Source organism: Heptranchias perlo, chromosome 12 (genome assembly GCF_035084215.1).
Source record: "Heptranchias perlo isolate sHepPer1 chromosome 12, sHepPer1.hap1, whole genome shotgun sequence".
Taxonomy (NCBI): Eukaryota; Metazoa; Chordata; class Chondrichthyes; order Hexanchiformes; family Hexanchidae; genus Heptranchias; species Heptranchias perlo.
The window spans coordinates 50,237,561-50,261,066 of NC_090336.1; the positions used below are offsets into that span (position 1 = coordinate 50,237,561).

The 23,506-nt window shown below is 42.4% G+C and overlaps 1 protein-coding gene across 2 annotated transcripts in view; it reads right to left on the minus strand.

Annotated features, from left to right (window-relative positions):
• luzp2 (leucine zipper protein 2) overlaps window positions 1–23,506 on the minus strand; it is a 208,555-nt gene that overhangs the window by 20,521 nt on the left and 164,528 nt on the right. For both annotated transcript variants that reach the window (XM_067993534.1, XM_067993532.1), the window contains one exon: window positions 3,043–3,153. In XM_067993534.1, coding sequence (XP_067849635.1) covers window positions 3,043–3,153 — 111 coding nt within the window. The remainder of the gene's footprint in view (window positions 1–3,042; window positions 3,154–23,506) is intronic.

Here is a 23,506-nt window from a genome sequence, read left to right on the forward strand (position 1 = left end):
ACCGAGGGGACCATTAGAAAAACTAAGCTTAGAGTCTTGGCAGCAGTGGGGGAGAGGTAAGGGGTGATATTTTGAAGGTGGAAGAAAACCATCTTGGCGATGGAATGGATGTGGGGAAGAAAATGCAACTCGGGGCCATGTTGAGGTTCCACACCACTGGACATAGTTAGGAAGGTAACAGAATTAGAGTATAACATGCTGCTTATAACCTTCATGTCTAATTTACGGCACTACAGCTCTATGTTCATTATGTACAACACAAGAATTAAATGGTAGCACTGACAGCACAATGATCAGATAGAAGTAAGATGGAAGTACCATCAGCTATCTGCTCAACAAAATCTGCAGAAAAACAAATAAAATGAATGTTTTCTTCTTTATGATCTGGGAGAATGGTTATTGAATGTGTATTTACATTTTTAAAAAATGTTGAAAGCTACATAGAAATGTAACTACCTGCATCAGCTTTTTATTTTATAAAAAGGATAATTTGATGCAGTGCTCCATTTGAAACCACTTGTGATTATTGCCAATATAACACTGATGTGAATATGAGTACTTTTTCCAGTGCACCTTCAGACTTTTTTACAGTGTATCCAGACAGACACCCTATGTAGAATAACCTATGCAATATTTTAACACTTAATAAGTGCTTTGCAGAGCGACCTGTCATTCATTTACTGCACTGTGCATTTGTGAATATTCTGCTATGGTTCATTAGATAATCTGCTTTAGTTTCTAATTGTTCGTGCTCTTTTATCACTAATGTCTAAAATTAAATGTGATGTCCCACTAAAAGGGATGGAGCTATTATGAAAATGCAGCTTGATTAAATGTGTTAAACAAATGCAAAAAGGTTTGTTATTTTTATTATTAAAGAAAAAGCTAAATTCATAGCATTCTTTATTTTAGAGGTGATCTGGTCCTATTGTGTTTGGATGCAGCACAGAAATATAAAGAAAGGAATATAATGTGCCTCTGGAGATAGGGGACACTAGCTCACAAAATAGTTTCATTCCCCGTGATCATGACTTTTCAGCAACTGCACATGCACAGACACTGCTGTTCTGGACTTGGTGCTGATGCTCCGAATCTATCTTGTAGTGTGAACAGGCCAAATTTGAAACACAGGCAGCCACACTATATAGCAGAAGAAGATCAAAAACTTGCATTTATACAGCACCTTTAAACTAGTAAAGCATCCCAAGGCACTTCACAGGAGCATTATCAAACAAAATTTGACACCGAGCCACATAAGGACAGGTGACCAAAAGCTTGGTCAAAGAGGCAGGTCTCAAGGAGCATCTTAAAGGAGAGCGAGGTAGAGAGGCGGAGAGCTTTAGAGATGGAATTCCAGAGCTAAGGGCCTAGGGCAGCTGAAGGCACAGCCATCAATGGTAGAACGATTAAAATCGGGGATGCGCAAGAGGCCAGAATTGGAGGAGCGCAGAGATCTCAGAGGGTTGTAGGACTGGAGAAAGTCACAGAGATAGGGAGGGGCGAGGCCCTGGGGGGATTTGAAAACAAGGATGAGAATTTTAAAATCGAGATGTTGCCGGACCGTTATAAATTAAGTATGAGTCTGATTCATGGGCCCTTGTTGTCTCATAGTATAACACCCTTTTTATAATCCAATTCTTGTCAGTATACCCTGATTTGTTACTGATTCAGCATTACACCCTTTTAATACACTCTACTAATGTGCTATCACTTTTTCACACAAGACTGTCAGGCACAAATAGACCCACTCACCTTATGTTCTTGTCACTTTAGGTTGACTACACATGAAGGGACATGAAAAAAATCCCCTCAAGGAGTTTTTTTTAAACCACTAATTCTATTATTTAAGGATTATTATACTATGCTAATTGCTTTGAGGCGAAAGGCATGCCTTTGGTCGATAGTTACAAATGTAAAGCAGTGTCCTACAGATCACACAATCAAAACTGACCAGTGTTTCATTTTCAGATTTCCTTTTGTGGTTTCTGATTTTTGTGTAATCCAGTTTATGTGTAAAGTAGGTCTACAGGTCTTCCACCGAAAAGGTCCCTTTCGCTTTGACCCGTCAGATGGAAATGATCACTGCTCCTATCAAATGGGTGAAGCAATTAGATTTCTTACAAAACTGAGGTAGTCATTAGAACCAAAGTGACTTATTTCACAGCAAGTTTCTTGCAAAATGTTTCTGAATGTTTCTCAAGACTACGTTGGAATAAAGCCTGTTATTGTCACTTCCTGCTTAATAAGAAGGTAAGGAAAGTCACAGCTGGAGAAAGGTCATTCAGCCCATGAAACCTCCTCTCAGTAATACATTAATTCGCCTACCGTGGCATCCAATTAACCCCACTTTTTCAATTTTCTTTTAAAGTCTGGTAATAACTGGTGTCAGAATGCAAAAAAAGGTTTGGTTCTGTGTGTAGATTAGGTCATTGTTTTAAAATGTTCAGCTGGGATTGTTCATTTCTGTGCTCGCTAGTCTGCTTTCAAAGTGAAAGAATGAAAAATCTGAGCTGGTCACAGCAGAAGCTGAAACCCCCTGACCTATTCAGTATAAAAGCAGAAGTTTGTGGATTTCAAGAGAGACTTTTGATGCCCTACAACTGCTAAACACATTTGTCTGGAGGTAAGGGTAATTATTATAATAATGATAGATTTTTACAAAGGTCTAATCTGAAACCAACATTCCATTTTGTTGCAACTGGGAGTTTGATTTTGAAGGTTATGTAAAGGTCACAGAAAACAGAACTATAGGCTTGGTACAAATTCAAGAAAGTACTGCAAGGCCAATATTCACTTTTTTCATCCAATATTGATATTTGATTATTTTCTCTTGACACAAACTAATCCCCAATCCCCCATTCTGTTTGTACAGAGTATACATTTGGATAGATTGCACTACACTGAGATAAAATCACATCACTGTTCCCTAAATCTCTTGCTCATTGAACGATTAAAAAAAATCAGAATCCATAAAAATAGCCATCTGTTAAATTATGTTGCCAATCTAAAATTGACATTTAATCCCAGTTGTGTTGATCTTACATTGTGCGAGCGGCAATCCATTAAGTCTTGATCATTGTTCTTCATAGCCCCATTAAAGGAAGCCCCTTTACTCGGGGAGCTGATATTTTCAATCTGGGAGATATCCGGGAGCTGAAAGAGATGGTGTGAAGAAAAAAAATCCAATGCTGGTCTTATTGTTATTCACCAACACAAAGCTGCCTGAATGCTGGTGGGAAAAGAGTAAATTAGAATAAGCTCTACCGAGAGACGAACGTAATTTTATTTATTACACTTATAGACGTTAGCACATTTTTCACTCTGTCAACAAATGTAATTAGCTGTTTTACTGCTAAGATATCACCAACTAAACCTCTTGCTTTGGACCAGTGAAGTAAACAAAAACAAGAAAAGATAACTTCACAAGGTTCATGCATTCTAATGAAAGTCATGGAGATGAAAACAGCATTTTTATGAGAGATCTGGAGCAAAACTTAGTCGACCTTGTAACTAATGCACTGTAACGTATGAAATATTAATTTAAAAATCATGACCGCTGACCAGGTTATATTATTTATGTCACACAGTGTCACTGAATAGACCATTTTTTAATAAAATGCTGGGCAGTGTTTAAAGCAGTTTTCATATTATGAGGTTGGGACTATAGCAAAACTTTTCTTTTTAAAGTGGCAGTCTTCCTTTCTGCTAACCTGAGTAATGTGCAAGACATCGCAATCAAATATCAAAGGTAAAAGATGTATTCCTCCCATTAAGGCCCAACCTTTAAACTCTAAGTACAATAAGCCTGTCTACCCTCAGACACCCTCGAGATAAAATAGCCAAAAGCAGACAATGTTTCTTTCACAGGTAGGTTGCTGAAAGAAAGACAGAAGCTGATATGCATTAATATAATAGAACATTATAATGGATTTGCACATATGATTATATGGGTCTTGATTAAAAGTAGAAATAATTAATTTCAGCATAACACACTCTCATGCATTTGGTTTAATGGTGTCTGCATGAATTTCAATGAGTTCTACATGTTTATATGAGAGGAGTTTCTTGGCTGTGGTTCAGGTAGCAGGGGGTGGATGATATTTTTGGGTGGCGTTGGGTTGGATGTTACCCTTTACAATGTTTGAGACAAGGTAAGGACATAAGAACAGAAGAAATAGGAGCAGGAACAGGCCATACAGCCCTTCGAACCTGGTCCACCATTCAATAAGATCATGGCTGATCTTCGACCTCAACTCCACTTTTCCACCCGTTCCCCTTGATTCCCCTAGAGTCCAAAAATCTATCCATCTCAGCCTTGAATATATTCAAGTGCTGTTACTCTCTTACAACTCCTTTCGTGCTAATCTAACCTTTTAAGGTCCTTAGTAGAACACAGTGTTTTACTTGCGTATGTGTGGAGGGAGGGTGGTGGTGGAGGGAGGGGGAAACTGAATTTTGCCACAACTGGGGGCATACATGATGCAAAAGCTTGAAGCCTTCTAGGTCAGACGGATTACATCCTAAAACAAAGAAGTGAAAGAGGAAATTAATGATTCTCTTTTTGATATTTATAAGATCTCCATGGATACTGCAGTAATACCTGAGAACAGGAGAACAGCAAATGTAATTCCAATGTTGGTCACCCTGCCTAATACCTTGGAAAGGGTTAAAAGAGTGATGGGATGATTCCAGACCTTAGTGAATTAAGTTATGAAGATAGACTTTGGCCTTTGAGCTTACTTTTGCTGGGGAAGGATAGACTGAGACAAGAAATGATTCATGAATAAAGGTTATAAATAAGATTGAGGTTAGCAGATTATTTAGTTTGGGCAATGAGCACAGAATTTGAGGATACAATTACAAAATCCACAAGCCTTAATTACGGTTAAAGACTAATTCCTCCCTCTACAAAAAAATATGGAACATATGAAGTAGGATACCAGAAAAGTTTGTAATTCTGGGTCAGCTGATAATATGGAACTGCATCAATAACCGTTGAGAAAGCAGATTGAAAGTCATGGAAATATTAATAGGTCTGTTTCACATGGGGGTTAGGAAGAGGGTGAAGAGATCTTAGGTTGGTTGGAGGAAGCCATTGACGATGTCATGCATGGATTGTGACTGGAGTAGATTTGATGGATTAAATGGCCAATATATTCCAAACATTTTTATATCCTTCTGTAAAAACATTATTATCAGGCTCACCCATAGCTTTTTCCAGAAATGTATTTGCACTTTCAACAACTCTATAAATCATGCTTTCTTTTTACTTAATAAAAAAATAGGTTACTCAGGAGCTATGCCAATTGTATGATAGAATGCAATTAATTGCTTGAAGTTTTTATTCCAAATACAGTCCTGGTGACTTTAGGAAGATACTGGGTCAATAAAATTGATTTTTTTAAAAAGTACTGCTGCAAGTAAAAACAATCACAGTTTCAATATACACTTTAGGTACGATTTGGGTTTTCCCCGTCTGTGTTTGCCAGCTTGAGATTTTCTGCCCATTCACATTAATGGGTGGAAAACCATGGGCTTGCAAGGACAGAAGTTGCTAATCTTTTGATGATATTTTTAAGTATGGCATATTACTCCTTTTAAGTTTTTTATATGAGGTGCTTTATCAAAGAATAATTAGAAGTTTGTAATAACATACAAATGCTACCAAATATGAATGAGGAATAGTTTAATACTTAGTAATTTTAAGATGATGAAATGAGGACAATAGTTATGATTAGCAGGCTCTACTGTGTTAACTTTTCCATTTGAACAGAATAAATAGCCTGCAGAGTTTTTAGGCAACACCCCATTTACCTAATGATGATCTTTAGTATTAACGAGTCTCCACAGGCATAGCACAGAGTACAGCCCCATGAGATGGCTTCTCTCTCTATAACTGGAGGCAGAATGCTGATGGAAAAGATAAATAACCATCTTTGGCAGCACAAGTAGCCAATCGGTCATTTTGGCCATGGATCGGCTGAACCTTCAGCTCAAGTGCACGGGTCCACAATGTGCTGGCCTGTATGAACCTTCCCTTAAAACCAGGGAAGTTCAACTGCTAGAAGTATGATCTTACCAGCCTTACTTTTCAACCAAAACACAACTGTTAGTGTTGTCATCAATGACCCCAATCCACACTACAGTGCAGATGAAGTGAATTCACACCATCACCAGCCCCACTATATAAACATGCAGTAGACTGCATCATCTGGCTTTTATTTGTGCCTTGGCTTAGTGGTAGCACTCTCGCTTCTGAGTCATAAGGTTTTGGGTTCAAGGCCTTGTCCAAAGACTTGAGCACATAATCCAGGCTGACACTTCAGAGTAGTACTCAAGGTGCCTCACTGTCGGAGGTGCTGTCTTTTGAATGAAATGTTAAACTGAGTCCCTGTCTGCCTTCTCAGTGGATGTAAAAGGCACAATGACACTCTTTTAGAAAGAGTAGGGGAGTTCTGACAGTGTGCTGGCCAACATTTACCCCTTAACAAACGTCACTCAAAACAGTTTATCACATTTCGGTTTATGAGATCTTGGCTGCCACATTTGTCAACATTACAACAATGACTACATTTTTAAAAAACTTCATTGTGAAGGCTTTGGGATATTCCGAGGTTGTGAAAAGCACTAAGTTCTCTCCTTTCATTTGCAAGGATAGTATGCAGCATAGTGTGACTCACAAGTGTGACCATTTCTAAACTGTATTCAAGCATTTCTCTTTAACAAGTTGGACAGTTAAACTGTTTTTGGCTGATGAAATGAAAATCCTTCAACCAAACAGATTACTGAAATTTATTGAACTATACTGGAACTGTATTACATGCCTGAAAAAATACTTTAGAATGCTTGTATTCTGCTATATTTCAATATGACATGTTCGAACACCTTCTTGGATGAAAGGACTTTTCATTCCTTTGGTGCAGTCTTGAAGCAATTCTATCAACATAGGCCATTCATTTTAAACAACAACTCACCATTATATAGCGCCTTTCACAAAATACAAACATCCCAAGGTGTAATCAGACAAAATTTGACACCGAGCCATAGAAGGAGAAAGTAGGATGGGTAACTAAAAGTTTGGTCAAGGACGAGAGAGAGGTGGAGACGCGGAGAGATTTAAGGAGGGAATTCCAGAGCTTAGGACCTAGATGATTGAAGGCATAGCTGCCAAAGATGAGGCGAAGGTAGAGAAGAATACACAAGAGGCCAGAGTTAGAGTAACACAGAGTTCTTGGAGGGTTGTAGGGCTGGAAGAGGTTACAGAGATAGGGAGGGGTGAGGCAGTGGCTGAATTGGAATACAAGGGTCAAAATTTTAATAGCGAGGCTTTGGTGGACTGGGAGCCAATTTAAGTCAGCGAGCACAGAGATGATGGGTGAACAGGACTTGCTGTGGGTTAAGATATGGGGAACAGATTTTTGGATGAGCTCAAGTTCATGGAGGGTGGCAGATCGTTGGCTGGCCAGGAAAGCATTGGAATAGTTGATTCTAGAGGGAACGAAGCATGGATAAGGATTTCAGCATCATACAAGCTGAGGAAGGGGCAGAAGTGGGTGATGTTACAAAGGTGGAAGTAGGCGGTCTTTGTGATGGAGAGGATATTGGGTCAGAAGCTCAGCTCAGGGTCAAATAGGATGCCTCAGACAGTGACAAGGGAGGGGGATGGAATCGGCAACAAGTGAATGGAATTTGTGGCGGGGGCTTGTAAACAATGGCTTCGGTCTTCCGATGTTTAATTGGAGGAAATTGCAGCTCATCCAGGACTGGATGTCGGACAAGCAGTCTGACAACACAAATGCAGTGGATGGGTCGAGAGAGGTGGTGGTGAGGTAGAGCTGAGTTTTGTCAGCGTACATGTGGAACCTGACATCATGTCTTTGATTGATGTCGTTGAGGGGCAGCATGTGGATGAGTAATAGACATGGGCCATGGATAGATCCTTGGGGGGCTCCAGAGGTAACACTTCGGGGGTGAGAAGAGAAGCCATTGCAGGAGATTCTCTGGCTACGAGTGGATAGGTAAAAGTGGAACCAGGCCAGGGCAGTCCTACTCAGATGGACAATGGAGAAGACACATTGGAGGAGAATGGTGTGGTCAACTGTATCAAAAGCTGCAGATAGGTCAAGAAAGGTGAGGAGGGATAGTGCACCACTGTCAGTCACAGGGGATGTCATTTGTGACTTTGATTAGGGCTGTTTCAGTGCTGTGGCAGGGGTGGAAACCTGATTGGAGGAGTTCAAGCGTGTAGTTGCGGGAAAGATGGATACGGATTTGGAGAGGAAAGGAAGGTTGGAGATGGAACTGTAGTTTGCAAGGACATAGGTGTGAAGGGTACGTTTTTTGAGGAGGAGGATGATGATGGCAGATTTGAAAGGGAGGGGGACAGTACCTGACAAGAGATAACCCTTTACAATATCAGTCATCATGGGGGCCAGGAAGGGAAGTTGGGGAATCAGTTTAGTGGGAATGGAATCAAGAGAGCAGGAGGTGTGTCTCATGGACAAGATGAGCTCGGAAAGGGTTTCGGGGAGATAGGTGAGAAATTAGAGAAATATGCACCATCAGCAGTTTAGTGAGAATAGGATTGAGAGAGCAGGAGGTGCATCTCATTGACAAGATGAGCTTGAAGAGGGCATGAGGGGCGATAGGACAGAAACTAAAGAAACATTTCACACCAAAATGTGCTTTATGTAGATTTATGGCCATGAATTATGTCACATTTTATAAGATGTAGTTTAAACTTCAGGGAGACAGAGTAACTACATCTGCTACATTTACAATTTCCAATTTAATGTATCATCCTTAATATTTATTTCAGAACAGAGTCAATTAAAAGGTTCAATAAAATTTCAAGTTTGCATTAAGCTGAAGCTTTCTTTTTTAATAAGAGTGCTTTGTTAGTAACTTGATCATTTTTATTTTGCCAGAAGTGTCCGTTTCAATTGTGCTCGTCTCTTGGCCCCCTGCCACAAAGATATGAGAATAGTGTGTCTTAGATAGCTGAGCAATGATTTCAAAGGTTTTGGAACTTGATATGTACAAAGAATTGAGAAGAGGAAAGTAAAATAAATGAAACATAACAGCACTAGATTTTTCCAAGATGACCTTTGACGTGTGGAATTGAGTCAGCATTAATATCATTATTTTCTTCTGTAGGTTCTCTAGTTCATACAGCAAAGTAATTGGTGCCCAATATCACTACTAGAATACTTTAAGATACAATATATGAATTAATCTTCTTGGCATTTTCTCTCATTCCACTCTCTGCTTTGTTTCCCTAGCAGTGCACACTCTTCAGCCAATATGGGTATACATCTTCCTACCATGTCTCTGTAATCAGCTATTAGGAAGTGTGCAAGAGTGCCTGAGGTGATTGATTCTTCCTTCAATTTATTTTGTTCCCTATTGAAGTCTCTTTGATGACATGGTGGAACTCACCATTTAGGAAATCACAGGCCTGAACCCATGGTCTATAGTTTATTGGAAAATATTGTTATGCATGGGTATAATTTTGAGGGCTGTAATAATTTCAGACCCAGCTTTGATAGTTTTAAATGGCATTGCTGGCAACACTACAGCTTGGAGAATCTTTGGTGATAATCTTTTGTTCTTTTAAAGTCCATTCAGAAAGTGGCATTGCTGAGCCTGGCAGAATTCCCATTCTCTTCACATTCAATGAAGTCTACTTAGAGTTGAGACAGTAAATTTGAGTAGTTTTAAGCTGTGGAGTCATGATCACTGGGAGTGCGGACTTGACTGAAACTACTGCAATATATTTCACTTATGACCCTTCACAGCTGGCATAGCAGGGGGTTTCAGCCAATTAAGTATAATTTCTGCACCAACAATGTTTAGTCAAAATACTTCAGCCAACTTTTCATAGCTTGAGAGCTGGAAAAATAAATCATACACTGTTCCTATGTTCCTACAGGAATGATTTGTCCTCAACACTGTGAAATTTTGTATTCCTTCACAGCTAACAATTCTGTTCATTTGAAGTTTTGTTCATAAGAAGTTTGTTGATGGATTGATGTCAATTGCAAATTGCTGATTTGTGTCAGTGATGTTTGACTTACGTGTGTGAAAGTAGTTAGATTTTACATAAGTGAAAACTTCCATACAATGTGCATTTGCCTTTTTATTTGCACTCTATAAGATCGTATTCCTGATATTGTTATTTAGTATTGTGAAAGTCTGTGATATTGTGGCCTAGATATTCATTGGCGTAAAACAGGGGCCTAATATCCAATATGGCGGGCGGTGTGCGCACACATTCCACACTGGAAGTGCGCCGTTCACCATATTGAAAAAGTCTCATGTATTAGACATCCAGTGCCAGTGCCTGAAACAGGCGTTAGGCCCTTTGCATGTGCAAACAGGGGATCTATCGCCTGTTTTAGGCCTCCAATCCAAAATCTGTTTGCAACTGACAGCAGCATGCACGTGCAATTTTAACTTGCTCTACTAAGCAAGCGAGAGGGACACCTGCTGGAAAGCAGCGAGACCCTTCTTTAAATATGCAGATCAGGCTTTGATGATGTCATTGAGGCGCGACTGCTATTTTAATTAGATGCCTGCGTCGGGAAGTCATTGTGGCTTTCCTGCCAGGCCAATGTAGAGGGAAGAGTTTCTGGGGCCAGAAGAGGCCCAGAAAAGTAATACTGAAAATGCAAAGGGCGTTTTATGTCCCGTGGTCTTTGGTCTGATAACATAGTAACGTGGCCTTGAAAGGGTATTTCAATGTTGTACTCCTTCCTGGTGATTTACACATTAAGAAAAGAGGCAGGAATAAAATAATTGGATGAGAAGCTTTTAGAAAACTAATTAAAATTTGGCAGTTATAGTTTCGAAGATGAACCTGTTCAGTTGAATGATATCTTTTGAAAGTGATTCAATTCGATGAATTTCTTTTTAGTAGTGTAAGGCATTTGAGGTCAGGTATTATTCACCGAAATCAGAAGGTTTTCAAGGTGATTCAGGAAGATTTTCAAACATTGGTAGAGGGTTTAAGAATGTAAAGTTACAAGGTTTTAGAAAGGTCAAGTTGTTTTGGATCAAAGTAGAAGTAGATAATGTAAAATATGTTTCAACTGCTAATTCAATAGTTAAAGTTTCTAAGCAGAACGAGAAAATACAATGTAACAGGCAATTAGAAAAGTATAATACATGCAAGGTCAGCTAAGGTTAGGAAGAGAAGGGACTGAAGAAAGTTGATGACGACAATGGATGGAGATTCATATCAAACATACCCCAGAGGTAAAACAAGAGCTTCACTAATGAAAACAAAACTGCCTAATGCTGCAGCCAGCTTCCTACCTAACAAAAGTAATTTTATGCTCCTATTACCCAAGGGATAGCCTTCAAAAAATTGAAAGCCTATCAGTGTTACGTTGAATATAGACGATGAACTTAACCTTACTGTAGTCTTAGACAGCAGTGAAATAAATGAGTGCTAGATACCTCTGTGTCTAATTCAATCCCTGATGCTGCTGGCAAGTAAGAGCTAAGTTACACTTCAACAGCAATAACAACAACTTGCATTTATATAGCGCCTTTAACGTAGTAAAACAGCCCAAGACGCTTCACAAGAGCATTATTAAACAAAATTTGACACCGAGCATCATAAGGAGATATTAGGACAGGTGACCAAAAGTTTGGTCAAAGAGGTAGGTTTTGAGGAGCATCTTAAAGGAGGAGAGAGGCAGAGGTTTAAGGAGGAAATTCCAGAGCTTAGAGCCTAGGCAGCTGAAGGCACAGCAGCCAATGGTGGAGGGATTAAAATCAGGGATGCGCAAGAGGCAAGAATTGGAGGAGCGCAGAGATCTCGGAGGGTTGCAGGACTGGAGGAGGTTACAGAGATAAGGAGCGGCAAGGCCATGCAGTGATTTGAAAACAAGGATGAGAATTTTAAAATCGAGGCAGTCCTGGACCGGGAGCCAGTGTAGGTCAGCGAGGACAAGGGTGATGGGTGAACAGGACTTGGTGAGAGTTAGGATATGGGCAGCATACTTCGCTCAGTTTTATACTATAATCCTGTTGTTGACAGATCTGGCTTGAGTAATAATCAATGCTCCTGAAATTCATGGGGATCTGCTTCCCAAGTGCAGTGGAGCAGAACCCCCATTTACCTTTCACCCAAAGACGTAGACTCTGTTTCAAATTCGAGGGATGGGGTAATTTGCATGACCGAGGCAGTTCAGCCGTGCCCACACCCAATACACCTGCTGGAAGGTAGTGCAGCCCACAGCTGCTTGCCTGAGGTACAGCCAGGCCCTTCTTAGCCAAAAACATCTCTGCTTCCAGCAAAGTCTTTGTCCCTGCAGACTAAGGTTATTGATCCCATCTGGGAATGGTTGCTTTAGTCTAATAAAGGTTCGGGGCTTTTCGAAAGGCCTTGATGGGACTCAAACCAGCACTCAACTGAGACATACTGAGGGCGTAAAGAGTGAAATTCCTGCAGAAGCCCGGAAACTCGACCAGATACACACACTTCCCGTGAGGAAGGCAGATGGAAGATCTCCCAGTACTCCTCCCCCACCAGAATTTAAAGGGGCACTGCAAATGAAACAGAATCCTGGTGGAATTGGATTCTGTCCTCAAATTCCTGCTTCACCCCAAGTGGAAATCTAGTTTTCTGTCCTCTCTGCTCCAGGAATTTCAGGGCCAATGTCTTTTGGAATGGTTATGTAGGCTGGTTCATAGTGTCATAGATGAAACCCTAGATGTAAACAGCAAATCCTAACTTGATTGTCTGATACATGTGCATTGATGAGAAATGGAAAGATTCGTCTGATACCCTCCAACTAATGTAGATTACATGTTGTAATTTTTCAACACAATATTTCCTACATATTGTGGGTAAGGTGTTGGATTCACATTTCCTACAATGATGAACATATCAAATGGACTTCCCAGTGAGACAATGTAGGCAGATAGCACTAGCAAGTTTAGGAAGCAAGTGGATTTTATTTTTGGTAAAAGAAGCGATTGAGGGGCATTAAAGATAAGAGTGCAGTATCGTATTTTTTGAACTTTAGGACTGGCCAGACGGACAACAGTGGTCTTTGCCTGCCCTGTACATTCCTATGAAAGTATACGATGCAGGAAAAGTTGAAATCTAGCACATAAATGGACTTTTGACATATTGGGCTGGGTTTCTTCCACTATCCTGCCTGCAATTGGGCAGGATTGCAGCAGAAAGGAGGGCAAAATTGAGCAGTCAGGCTTACCCTCACATCCCTGCCTCAATTTCCTTCTTGCCTCCCCGCAAGTGGCAAGTAAGGAAGGAGCAGCCAGTGGTGTGCCCGGTGGGGGCATGGAGAGGGAAATCTTAGTCGGGGCAGGGAGGAGACGTTCTGATATTCTCCACTGCATTCAGGTGGGATTGGGGAGAAGAAATCCTCCATAGTTTCGATCAAGACAGCCTCTTCTTCAACCTCATTTTCTAGAGCTGTTCTTGATTAGTTAGGATTTCAGATACATAAATTATGTTCTCAGCTAATGTCACAGAGATTTATGCTTCCAGGACATTATTATAAACAGTTGGCCAGAAATGCAGAAAAGAAGGTTGAATGAAAAATACAATTGCTGATGTTTGTGAAAGCATATTGGAGAATACAAACAGCAACTTGCATTTGTATAGCACCTTTAACATAGAAAAAACATCCCAAGGTGCTTCACAGAGGCATACAGGAAAAATGAGCACCAAGCCATAGAAGGAGACTGAAGAGGTGCATTTTAAGGATTGTCTTAAAGGAGGAGAGAGAGGTGGTGATGTGGAGAGACGTAAAGGTTAAGGGACAGAATCCCAGAGCACGGGCACAGGTGCCAAAGCTGGGGTGAAGGAAGAGGAACGCATGACAGGCTAGTTTCAGAGGAACAGAGTTTGAGGAAGGTTGTAGGGCTGGAGGAACTTTAAGAGATGGGCCATGGTCATGAAGGTATTTAAACACAAGGTTGAGAATTATAACAAAAGTTAAATATTGTAGATGCTGGAAATCTGAAATAAACTCAGAAAATGCTGGAAACACTCAGCAGATCAGGAAGCATCTGTGGAGAGAGAGACAGAGTTAACGTTTCAGGTCGACGTCTTTTCATCAGAACAGTTTTGATCAAAGGTCATCGACCTGAAACGTTAACTCTGTTTCTCTCTCCACAGATGGTGCCTGCCCTGCTGAGTGTTGCCAGCATTTTCTATGTTAAAAAATTTAAATTGGTGGCTTTACGGAAGTGGGAACCAATGTAGGTCAGTGAACACAGGAGTGATGAGTTAGCGACATAGGAAATGGGCAGCAGAGTTTTGGACAAGCTGAAGGTGGAGGATGGGTGGCAGGCCAAGGCATGGATGAGGATTTCAGCAACAGCTGGCTGAGGCAGGGGCAGAGACGAGTGATGTCATGGAGGTTGTGTAGGCGGTTGTTGTAATGGAGAGGATATGGGGTTGGAAACTCAACTCAGGGTCAAATAGAATGCCGAGGTTTTGAATAATCTGGTTCAACCTGAGACAGAGACTGGGAGAGGGAATTGGAACCGATGACACGAGTATGGAGTTTGTGGCGGGGGCCAAAGACAATGGGCCCGATATTACCAGGGTGGCGGTTTCACGGCGGGGGGTCGATTGGGCACGTGGGTAACGCGCCCGGTGAAATCAGTCTGCCCCGCGCGCAATCGCAGGCTGATTGGATCCACTTACCTGGTCTTCCGGGTTCCCCACTGCTGATCTGCGCGTCGGGCGGGCTGTGCATGCGCAGTAAGGTCTGTCAGCTGGAGGAGCCCTATTTAAAGGGGCAGTCCTCCACTGACAGATGCTGCAAGAAATAGGAAAAATTACAGCATGGAGCAGCCCAGGGGGAAGGCTGCTCCCAGGTTTAATGATGCCTCACTCCAGCTCTTATTGGATGGGGTGAGGAGGAGGGAGAGGACAGAGATCATCCCCCCGGCGGGCGGGAGGAAGCGGCCTGCCTCTGCCACCAAGAAGGCCTGGCTCGAGGTGGCAGAGGAGGTCACCTGCACCACCAACATATCGCGCACCTGCATACAGTGCAGGAGGCGCTGCAATGACCTAAGTAGGTCAGCCAAAGTGAGTACACTTACTCATTCCCCTACACTCCGTCTGCCACATCACCGCCCCCACCCCACATCTCCTTCTGCACTGCCAACACTACTCTGTCACATCACCCCTCACACCCACTCAAACCTCATCCTCATCTTACCTGCACTTACTCACCTCGCCAGTACTCATCCCGCCACTACCACTCAACCCAATCCTCATACAATCTCATGGTTCTATCTCACACTCACCCTCTCGTGCATCTCTTTCGCAGTCAGCCTCACTCAACCTGCCACTACTTGTGCTGCAGCCACAGGGCATGCATCACATATGTGCAGTAGGCAGCGAAAGGCACACATGTCGTGAGCATGAAGGGGATGCACAAGGGTGTTTGAGGGTTTGTCATGGTTTTTACTTATATTTAATTTCTGACCAACTCACATTACATATTATATTGTCACCACTACTGCCATGTCTTTGCGAATCATGTCTGGTTTGTGCAATAATGCCCTTTCCTGAGGATCACAATGAAGACCCACAACTGATACCACCCATTGTGTCACTGCAGAGTGGGTGTAGGTGTATTTGCAGGGCGCTTTTGTGCAGACGGCTGAGAGACGTCGGCGATGTCCCCGGTGGCACCCTGGAAGGATGCGGAGGAGAAGTTGTTGAGGGCAGTGGTGACTTTGACAGCGACAGGTAAGAAGATGGTGCTCAGGCCAGCCAGGCGCAGGTCGGCTTGAAGGAGGCTGCAGATGTCCATGACTACATGTCGAGTGACTCTGAGCCTCCGTGTGCACTGCTGCTCAGAGAGGTCCAGGAAGCTGAGCCTCGGTCTGTGGACCCTGTGGCGAGGGTAGTGCCCTCTGCGACGCATCTCTTTCTGCGGTTGCCCTCCCTCCTGCTGTGCAGGTGGATGTGTCACAGCACTCTCTGTTGTGGAGCTCCACGTGTCAGATCTAAACGGTGTGGCCGGCGAGGCTGGTGATGCTGTTCGCCCTCCGAGGAGGTCATGACTGCAGCTACGGCAGCCCCCATCCGGAAGATGTACATTTGAGGGGGTCCACAAGGTAGGTACATGTGTCTGGAGAACGGCGTAAGTTTGCAAGTTGGTGTATTTTGTTGTTAGGAGGAGGGTGGTGGAGGCCAAACTTTGTCCAAAGTGACAGAGTGGCCTCCTGCAATGAGTGAGGGTCTCCCACCCCCACCTGTCAAATGGACCTTTGCAGCTGCCACAGGCTGATGGCTGAAACACGTGCATTTGAACTGGGCGTGTTTCCCCCAGTACGGGAAGCAGTCCCAGTTGTTTGCAAAATCCCAACCCTCCTAAAATATCACGTTAATCAGGTCTCTAAATGACCTGAAATACCTGGATAAATACCTTAAGTGGCACCCCGCCGGCTTTAATTGCCGGCGGGAGTCCCACATGTGGGGGCTGCGAGCGCATGTCAGCGCGTCAGTGCGGAAATGGGGCGGGTTGGAGCCGGGCTCCTGACCCACCCCGGGAATCCCCGATTTTCGTAGCCCCTCGCGGGTGCTAAAATCGAGCCCAATGGCTTTGGTTTTACCAATGTAAGTGAACCATGTGTGTTCTGGATCACAATCTAGGAAGATGAACCTTATGTGCGACTCATTGTTGAATACTAAAGCTCAATAACTGTACTGGATATTACTTTTTTTCAATTCTCAATTATTAAACTGCACTCCTTTCCTTCAGAAAAGAACAACTTTCATGCAGAAACACCATACCCAAAACTTAGTTCTTATTATTGTAAGGTTAGTTCTAATTATAGATTCCTGTTTGTTAGTTACTGATCATTTTTACAATCTTTCAATTTTTTATAATTGAATTGCATCTATCATTTATAAATGTTGAGCAGTTGTGAACGAAAGGAATAAATGAAGGCAGTAGTGCCAATGGAATTCTGGGTTACAGCTGTCCTGAGTGCAGTTTGTTCAAATTTAGCCCTGAGTTTGTGCCAGTGAAAAGGTTAATAAAGTAATACCGAGCAAATGTGAACAGCCACAGCCTGAAGATTAAAGTGCCATTCGATATATGTATTCAATTATACACTTTTAAAGGGATACAGTGAAATCTCAATTATCTGTGCTCTTGATTATCTGACACTATTGTCACAGGGTGCGGGTAGGTGGGGAGAGGAGTCAGTGCTGCTGGTTCGGAGACCAATTGGAATTATTAAAATGAAACATGTTATAGTGCATTAGCAAAATTCTACTCTATTTAAACAGAATTGAAGAATTTGTGACTACATAGCCATTTGTAATTGAAGACATGCAACTTGACTGAAGGACTCAACTGCCTATCTTTGATTATCAGCTATTGTATGTTGGCATATTGCTACTAAATTAATTATTGGGGTGCATTACTACACACATGTAAGCCTGCAAAGTGTAAAATTGAGGTGCTGCATAAACATTTTGTACCGTGTACCTGATCATCTGCTAAAATTTTGGGTCAGTTTGATCTGCAGTGACCTTGTCTCCTGAAACTAAAATTGCCAATAGTACAGGTGAAACCTTGGTTGGGCTTCAGTGTTTTCATTAGATGTGGATTTTGATTTCATGATGAACAGGAGAAAATTGCCTTTTTGCAAGAAATCTCAACCAAGATGCTTAAAGTCCAGTTGCTTTATGACCAGATTGCACCAAACATGGATTTAACATTTTACCTTCATACTTCATTCACCCTTAATACATGGCGAGCTGTTTAAACTGATTTTCTGTCTTCAAAAATGGATGCAGAATCACATCAGGATACGTGGATTGCACATTGAGTGGGCTATTTCATTTATAATGAAAAACCATGAACGTGTGGCATCGGAGATGAAAACATGGAGGGAAAGTTCATAATGTGTAAATTTCAAGAGCTAGAAAGAAATTCAGTGCTCAGTATTTATCACATGGTGCTATCACAACGTATTTTCATTGAATTATTTGTCTTGTCACAGCAAGATTTACGCTAATATGAAAAAGAGTGAATTTAATGAAAAAGGCACGGAATAATACTATGCTAGCAAATGATTACGCAATTACTGCTCCTGAAAAGAGGCAGTGAGATAAAAGGATATGGACATTCCACATCAAATGCAATTTGATGTGGAATGTCCATATCCTTTTATTTCTACTAACGTGGCATTTTGAACGCAATATAACAGAACTGAATTGAACTGGACCTGAATGATTATTCAGGTGACTGGCATAGCCCCTGGATGCTTCCTTAATTAGTTATTATGGGTTACAAGTAGGTAACCAGTGCGTGCAGGGCTGTGCATTCTGCTGGTAAAGCATATTTCCATAACAAAATGTATAAAAGTATATGAGCAAGATTTGTGAATGGTAAAACCAACGATCAGCAAAGAATAAAAACAGTTTCTTTTAGAGAAAACGATAAAACATCTCTTTAATTGTCTCATTCATATGCAGTGATTTTTTTTTCCTGTTTTTTTCTGGAATGTTAAATGCAGCTGCACACATTTTACCCTTCAGAGCCAAATCTGTCATTTCCCTCATGGCCAGCCAAAAATAGTGCATGTGCAAGTTTTCAGTAGTCAATCCAAAGTAATGGGGTATTAATCATTTATTCATGCAATGTAAGGACATCACTATTTGCCATACTGTGGAGAATAAGAAAGTTTCAGAGAGGGTGCTTTCCAGATGATGAGATGAAATATCTTGCAGAGGAATTCTTACAAAAAGCATAGATCCTGTCAGAAAGCCGCAAATCCCACAGAGAATAGGCAAGCTGGAGGGATATGAACTTTCTTCAAAGAACTGCTGAAAGGACAGGATTCAACCCTTGTCCGTCCTGTTAATGCCCTTCTCATGCCATGTCTTGAAACTGCTGGCACAGTTCTCCTACCTCCCAAGTTGAACACTACCTCTGCCATGCTCCTTAAATTCCAGTGCAAACTGACCCCATTAAAATTGGCCCTCAGTCCACCACTCAGTATTGTCCTCTTCTGTGTACTCTTGGGAGTACAACCAATAAGTGTCCTGAGACTTACCCTCATGACCTCCCCCTGCATCATACATGCATACATATGAAAAGAAGGGCAAGAAAAAACCATAGGCCAATCAATACCCATCCTATTCCTTGGTGCAATATTGTGCACCATCTTTCCCAATTGCTGGTAATGCTAATTCCTTGTGAAGGTAAAATGCCAGGGCAAAACTATTTCTGGCCAATTCAGGAAAAACACCTCCCCGACTCAATAAGGAAATCAAGTCATTGCCAGGAAATCATGGCTACATATGATGCATTACTAAATGTACATAATTAACCTCCTCACAATGTCCTCAGCAAACTGAAATTCCTAATCGCAATTCCTAATCTTTATCCAACTTTCCTTCCTCGCCATCATGCTACCTAACATTGCAAATGGTTCCCTCTCCTCAGATGCTGTTCCTCTCCCTTTCAAAACCACTGTCATTACCCCCTTCTTCACAAAAAACACTCTTGATCCCATATCTAATCTTTCTTTCCTCTCCAAAATTCTTCAGCATGTTGTCGTGTCTCAGATCTAGGCCCATCTTTCCTGCAGCTCTCTGCTTGAATCTCTCGATCAGGACGATTGCCCTCCTCCCAATCGACCCTCTCCCGGTTCAATGGTAATGAAGCCCACAGCCTAATATCGGGGGTGCCTTGGGCCTCACCATTCAGGCGCAGGGATCATTCCCTGTGCACCCCACACCCCCCCACCCAAAAATGGGTGTGCCCAAATTTCTACACCAACGTCTCTGATAGATTTGTTAAAGTTTAGTGCATAACAAAGGAAGACGGCCATATATTTTGGTCTCCACTGTACTCCATCTTGCTTCTTCTAAACCAGTTCATTCATTGATTCTTTCACTCACTCACTCAGAAGTGGGTATTAATTATATTTGAAAGTAGAGGATGAATTACTTTTGGGCATGGTAACACTCACGAAATACTTTGCTCATGGGTTACAAAGAGCTTGGATATTAACTGCTCAAAAGCAACTAGTAATCTCCCTTTTAAACAAACCTGCAGCCAAAGAGTATAAATTTCCACTCTTTAAATGCAAATTACGTTTGCATATGGGGCAAATTGAACATCCTCCTTAACTGTGTCTGTGAATACATGTTGGATGGTGCAATCTCCTTATGGTTCAGAGTTCCGGCAGGGTGGAATATCCACCCGCCCCCTACAGATCTGACCCAACCCTGATTCACTTTCCTGGATCAGGGTTCATTCCAAATGCATGGTCTACTCCCAGTGAGATTTCTGTCATTAGGAAGGAGCTTGCCAGTACAAGGGCAGAAAATCCGAGGGGAAAAGAGGCTGCAAGGGACCTCAAAGGGGCAAAAGTGCCCCACAGATGGCAGCAAGGCTCCCACTCAGGGCCTCGGCTGAAACTGAGGCCTTCTGCAGGTAAGTGCTGGGCATGACTCGGGGTGAGGAGACTGCCTCATGGCCCTCTCTCTCCAATGCGGGAACTTTGATCCTTTTCTGTGGCTTCCACATGGCAACTCTAGGGAGCGATGGTAAATCGGGCGAGCGGGAGGGAAGTCTGTCAACAGCCTGAGCCCAATCCCCTGCCACTCTGTAAGCAGCAGCCAGCGATGGTCTCAGTGGGGACGGGTGAAGGAAATCCTGATCAGGGTGGGAAGGCTATGTAGGCCTCACCGCCCGAATTTTCCATCATTCTCCGTCATTTCAGGCAGGATCGCAGAGGAGAATACCCCATGTTAGATTTTTTAAAATCTTTTTCTAAGACTCTTAAAAATCTTTTTCTAAGACTCTCAAAAAGCCTTTTAATGCAGCATCAGTGGCTCAGTTTAGCAAGCCTTTCCATTTATGTGTTTGTCTCTGTCTTTAACTGAAATTGATATCAGCCAGAAGATAGCTCCAAATGGATCAATATTCTATCACAAAAGAAATTCAATAATAAAATTCTGTGCTACTTAGATCTTGGAAATGTTTTAAAGTGTTATGGACATCACACATTTGTTCTATTGGGATGGACAATTTACGCAACATGAGCTGCCAAGTTGCCGAAGCAACATAACTCATGAGCTTCACACCATGACACGCATAAAGCTCTGCTTCCAGTATGGATTTTATTTATTTTGATTTTGGGTGGATTTACTACGTAGGAACTAGTGAGAGGTTATGGTTTGAAGTGTAGCTTCACATTTTGTAAATTGATCTGAAATTCATGTAAAGATTTACATTATTTTTGGATGTCAAATTATTAACATATTAAACTAAACAGGAAACAAGTAAACATAATAAAGTGCGAGCTGAGAAAAAGCCATTTGGCCCATCCCCCCCAATGGACCATGCACAATTTACACAGGAATTTAATCCGTTCAAGTAAAACCACAGATGAAACTTCCAAGAAGATAAAACCCAACAAAATTTCTCCCAGATTCCTGAAGTTAATCAAATATGCCAGGATACCAATCTAACATAATAATTTACAGAATTCAACCACTAGTTACAACCTGCCAACTCGAAAATGACCCGTTTATTCCTACTCTCTGTTTTCTGTCTGTTAACCAATCCTCAATCCATGCTAATATAATACCCCCAATCCCATGAACCTAAATCTTGTGTAACAAGTGGTGTTCCCCGGAGAACTATACTGCTGCCTCAGCTTTTCACGATCTACATCAATGACTTGGATGAAGGAAGAGAGGGTTGTATATCCAGGTTTGCAGATGACACTAAGTTAGGAGGCAAAGTAAGTTGTGCAGATGAGAACAGGAAGTTACAAAGGGACATCGAAAGATTGAGTGAGTGGGCAAAAGGTTCAATGTAGAGAGTATAAGGCCATCCACTTTGGATCCAAGAAATAATAAATCAGAATATTTTATTAATGGCAAAAGATTATGAACTGTGGAGGAGCAAAGGGATTTGCGTGTCCATGTATAGAAATCACTAAAAGCTAATGGACAGGGACAAAAAGTAATCAGAAATGCTAATGGAATGTTGGCCTTTATCTCGAGGGAGCTGGAATTCAAAAGTGAGAAAGTGATGCCTTGGCCAGACCCATCTGGAGTACTGCGTTCAGTTTTGGGCATCGCACCTCAGGAAGGATTTTTTGGCCTTTTTTTTGGGGGGGGGATACAGTGCAGATTCACCAGAATGATACTGGGAATTAAAGGGTTAAATTATGTGCACATGTTGCATAAACTTGAATTTAGAAGGTTGAGGGGTAATCTAATCAAGGTGTTTAAAAGACCAAGAGGCCACAATTTTAAAATTAAGGCTAAGCCATTCAGCACTGCAATCAATTTTAAAACACTTTTATCACACAAAGGGTAGTGAAAATCTGGAACTCTTCCCCCCCAAAAGGCTGAGGATGCTGGGTCAGTTGAAATTTTCAAGACCGAGATGGCTAGATTTTTATTACATTTGGGTATCAAGGGATATGGATCAAAAGTGGGTAAATGGAGTTCAGGTACAGATCAGCCATGATCTGATTGAATGGCTGTACAAGCTCGAGGGGTGGAATGGCCTGCCCTTGTTCCTATATTGACAGGCTATTCAGTCACTGGGTGAAATCAAAACTGAGCCCAATCTTGCTCTCACTTGACAACTAAATACAGGCACTTTCAAGCGGGGGCCACTGTATAGTGATCTTTAGCAAGATCTTGGCTGATTTTCCCGAGACCAAAAGTACGAAGACCAATTGTGGTACCCTCCACGGCCACCTCAGCTGAAAGCAAGTAACTCGTGACATACTTGGAATCAAACCTGTTGCACTCTGGCCCATATGACTTGGGGACGTACGATGCCACTGCGGGACCTGACTACAGTTTACCCTTGGGCATCATTTTAGCACCCGCTATCAGGTGCATTCCTGGTGGGGGGGCTCCGAAAATTGGGGAATCCCGGAGCGGGACCGGAGCCCGGCTCCAACCCGCCCACTTCCGGGTTCCCCACTGACGCGCCGGCGTGCGCGCGCAGCCCCCGCTGGTGGGAATCCTGCAGGCAATTAAAGCCAGCGGGATGCCACTTGAAAGTATTTATCTTGCTCGTTCAGGTCGTTTACAGACCTGATTGAGCTGTTTTATTAGGGGGGTGGGATTTTCCACTGAACTGAGACTGTTTCCCATACTGGGGGAAACGCTCCCAGTTCAAATGGAGGTGTTGCAGCCAGCAGCCTGTGGCAGCTGCAAAGGTGCATTCGACAGGTGGCCACTCCGTCACATTGGACAAAGTTTGGCTTCCACCACCCTCCTCCTAACAAGAAAATTCACCGACCTGGAACCGCAACCCCGGTGTGAGGACACACTTACCGACCTTGCGGACTCCCTCAGATGTACATCTTCCGGATGGGAGCCGCCGTAGCTGCAGTCATGACCTCCTCGGAGGGCGAACAGCCTCACCAGCCTCGCCGTCCACCTCTGACACGTGGAGCTCCACAACAGAGTGCTGTGACACATCCACCTGCACAGCAGGAGGGA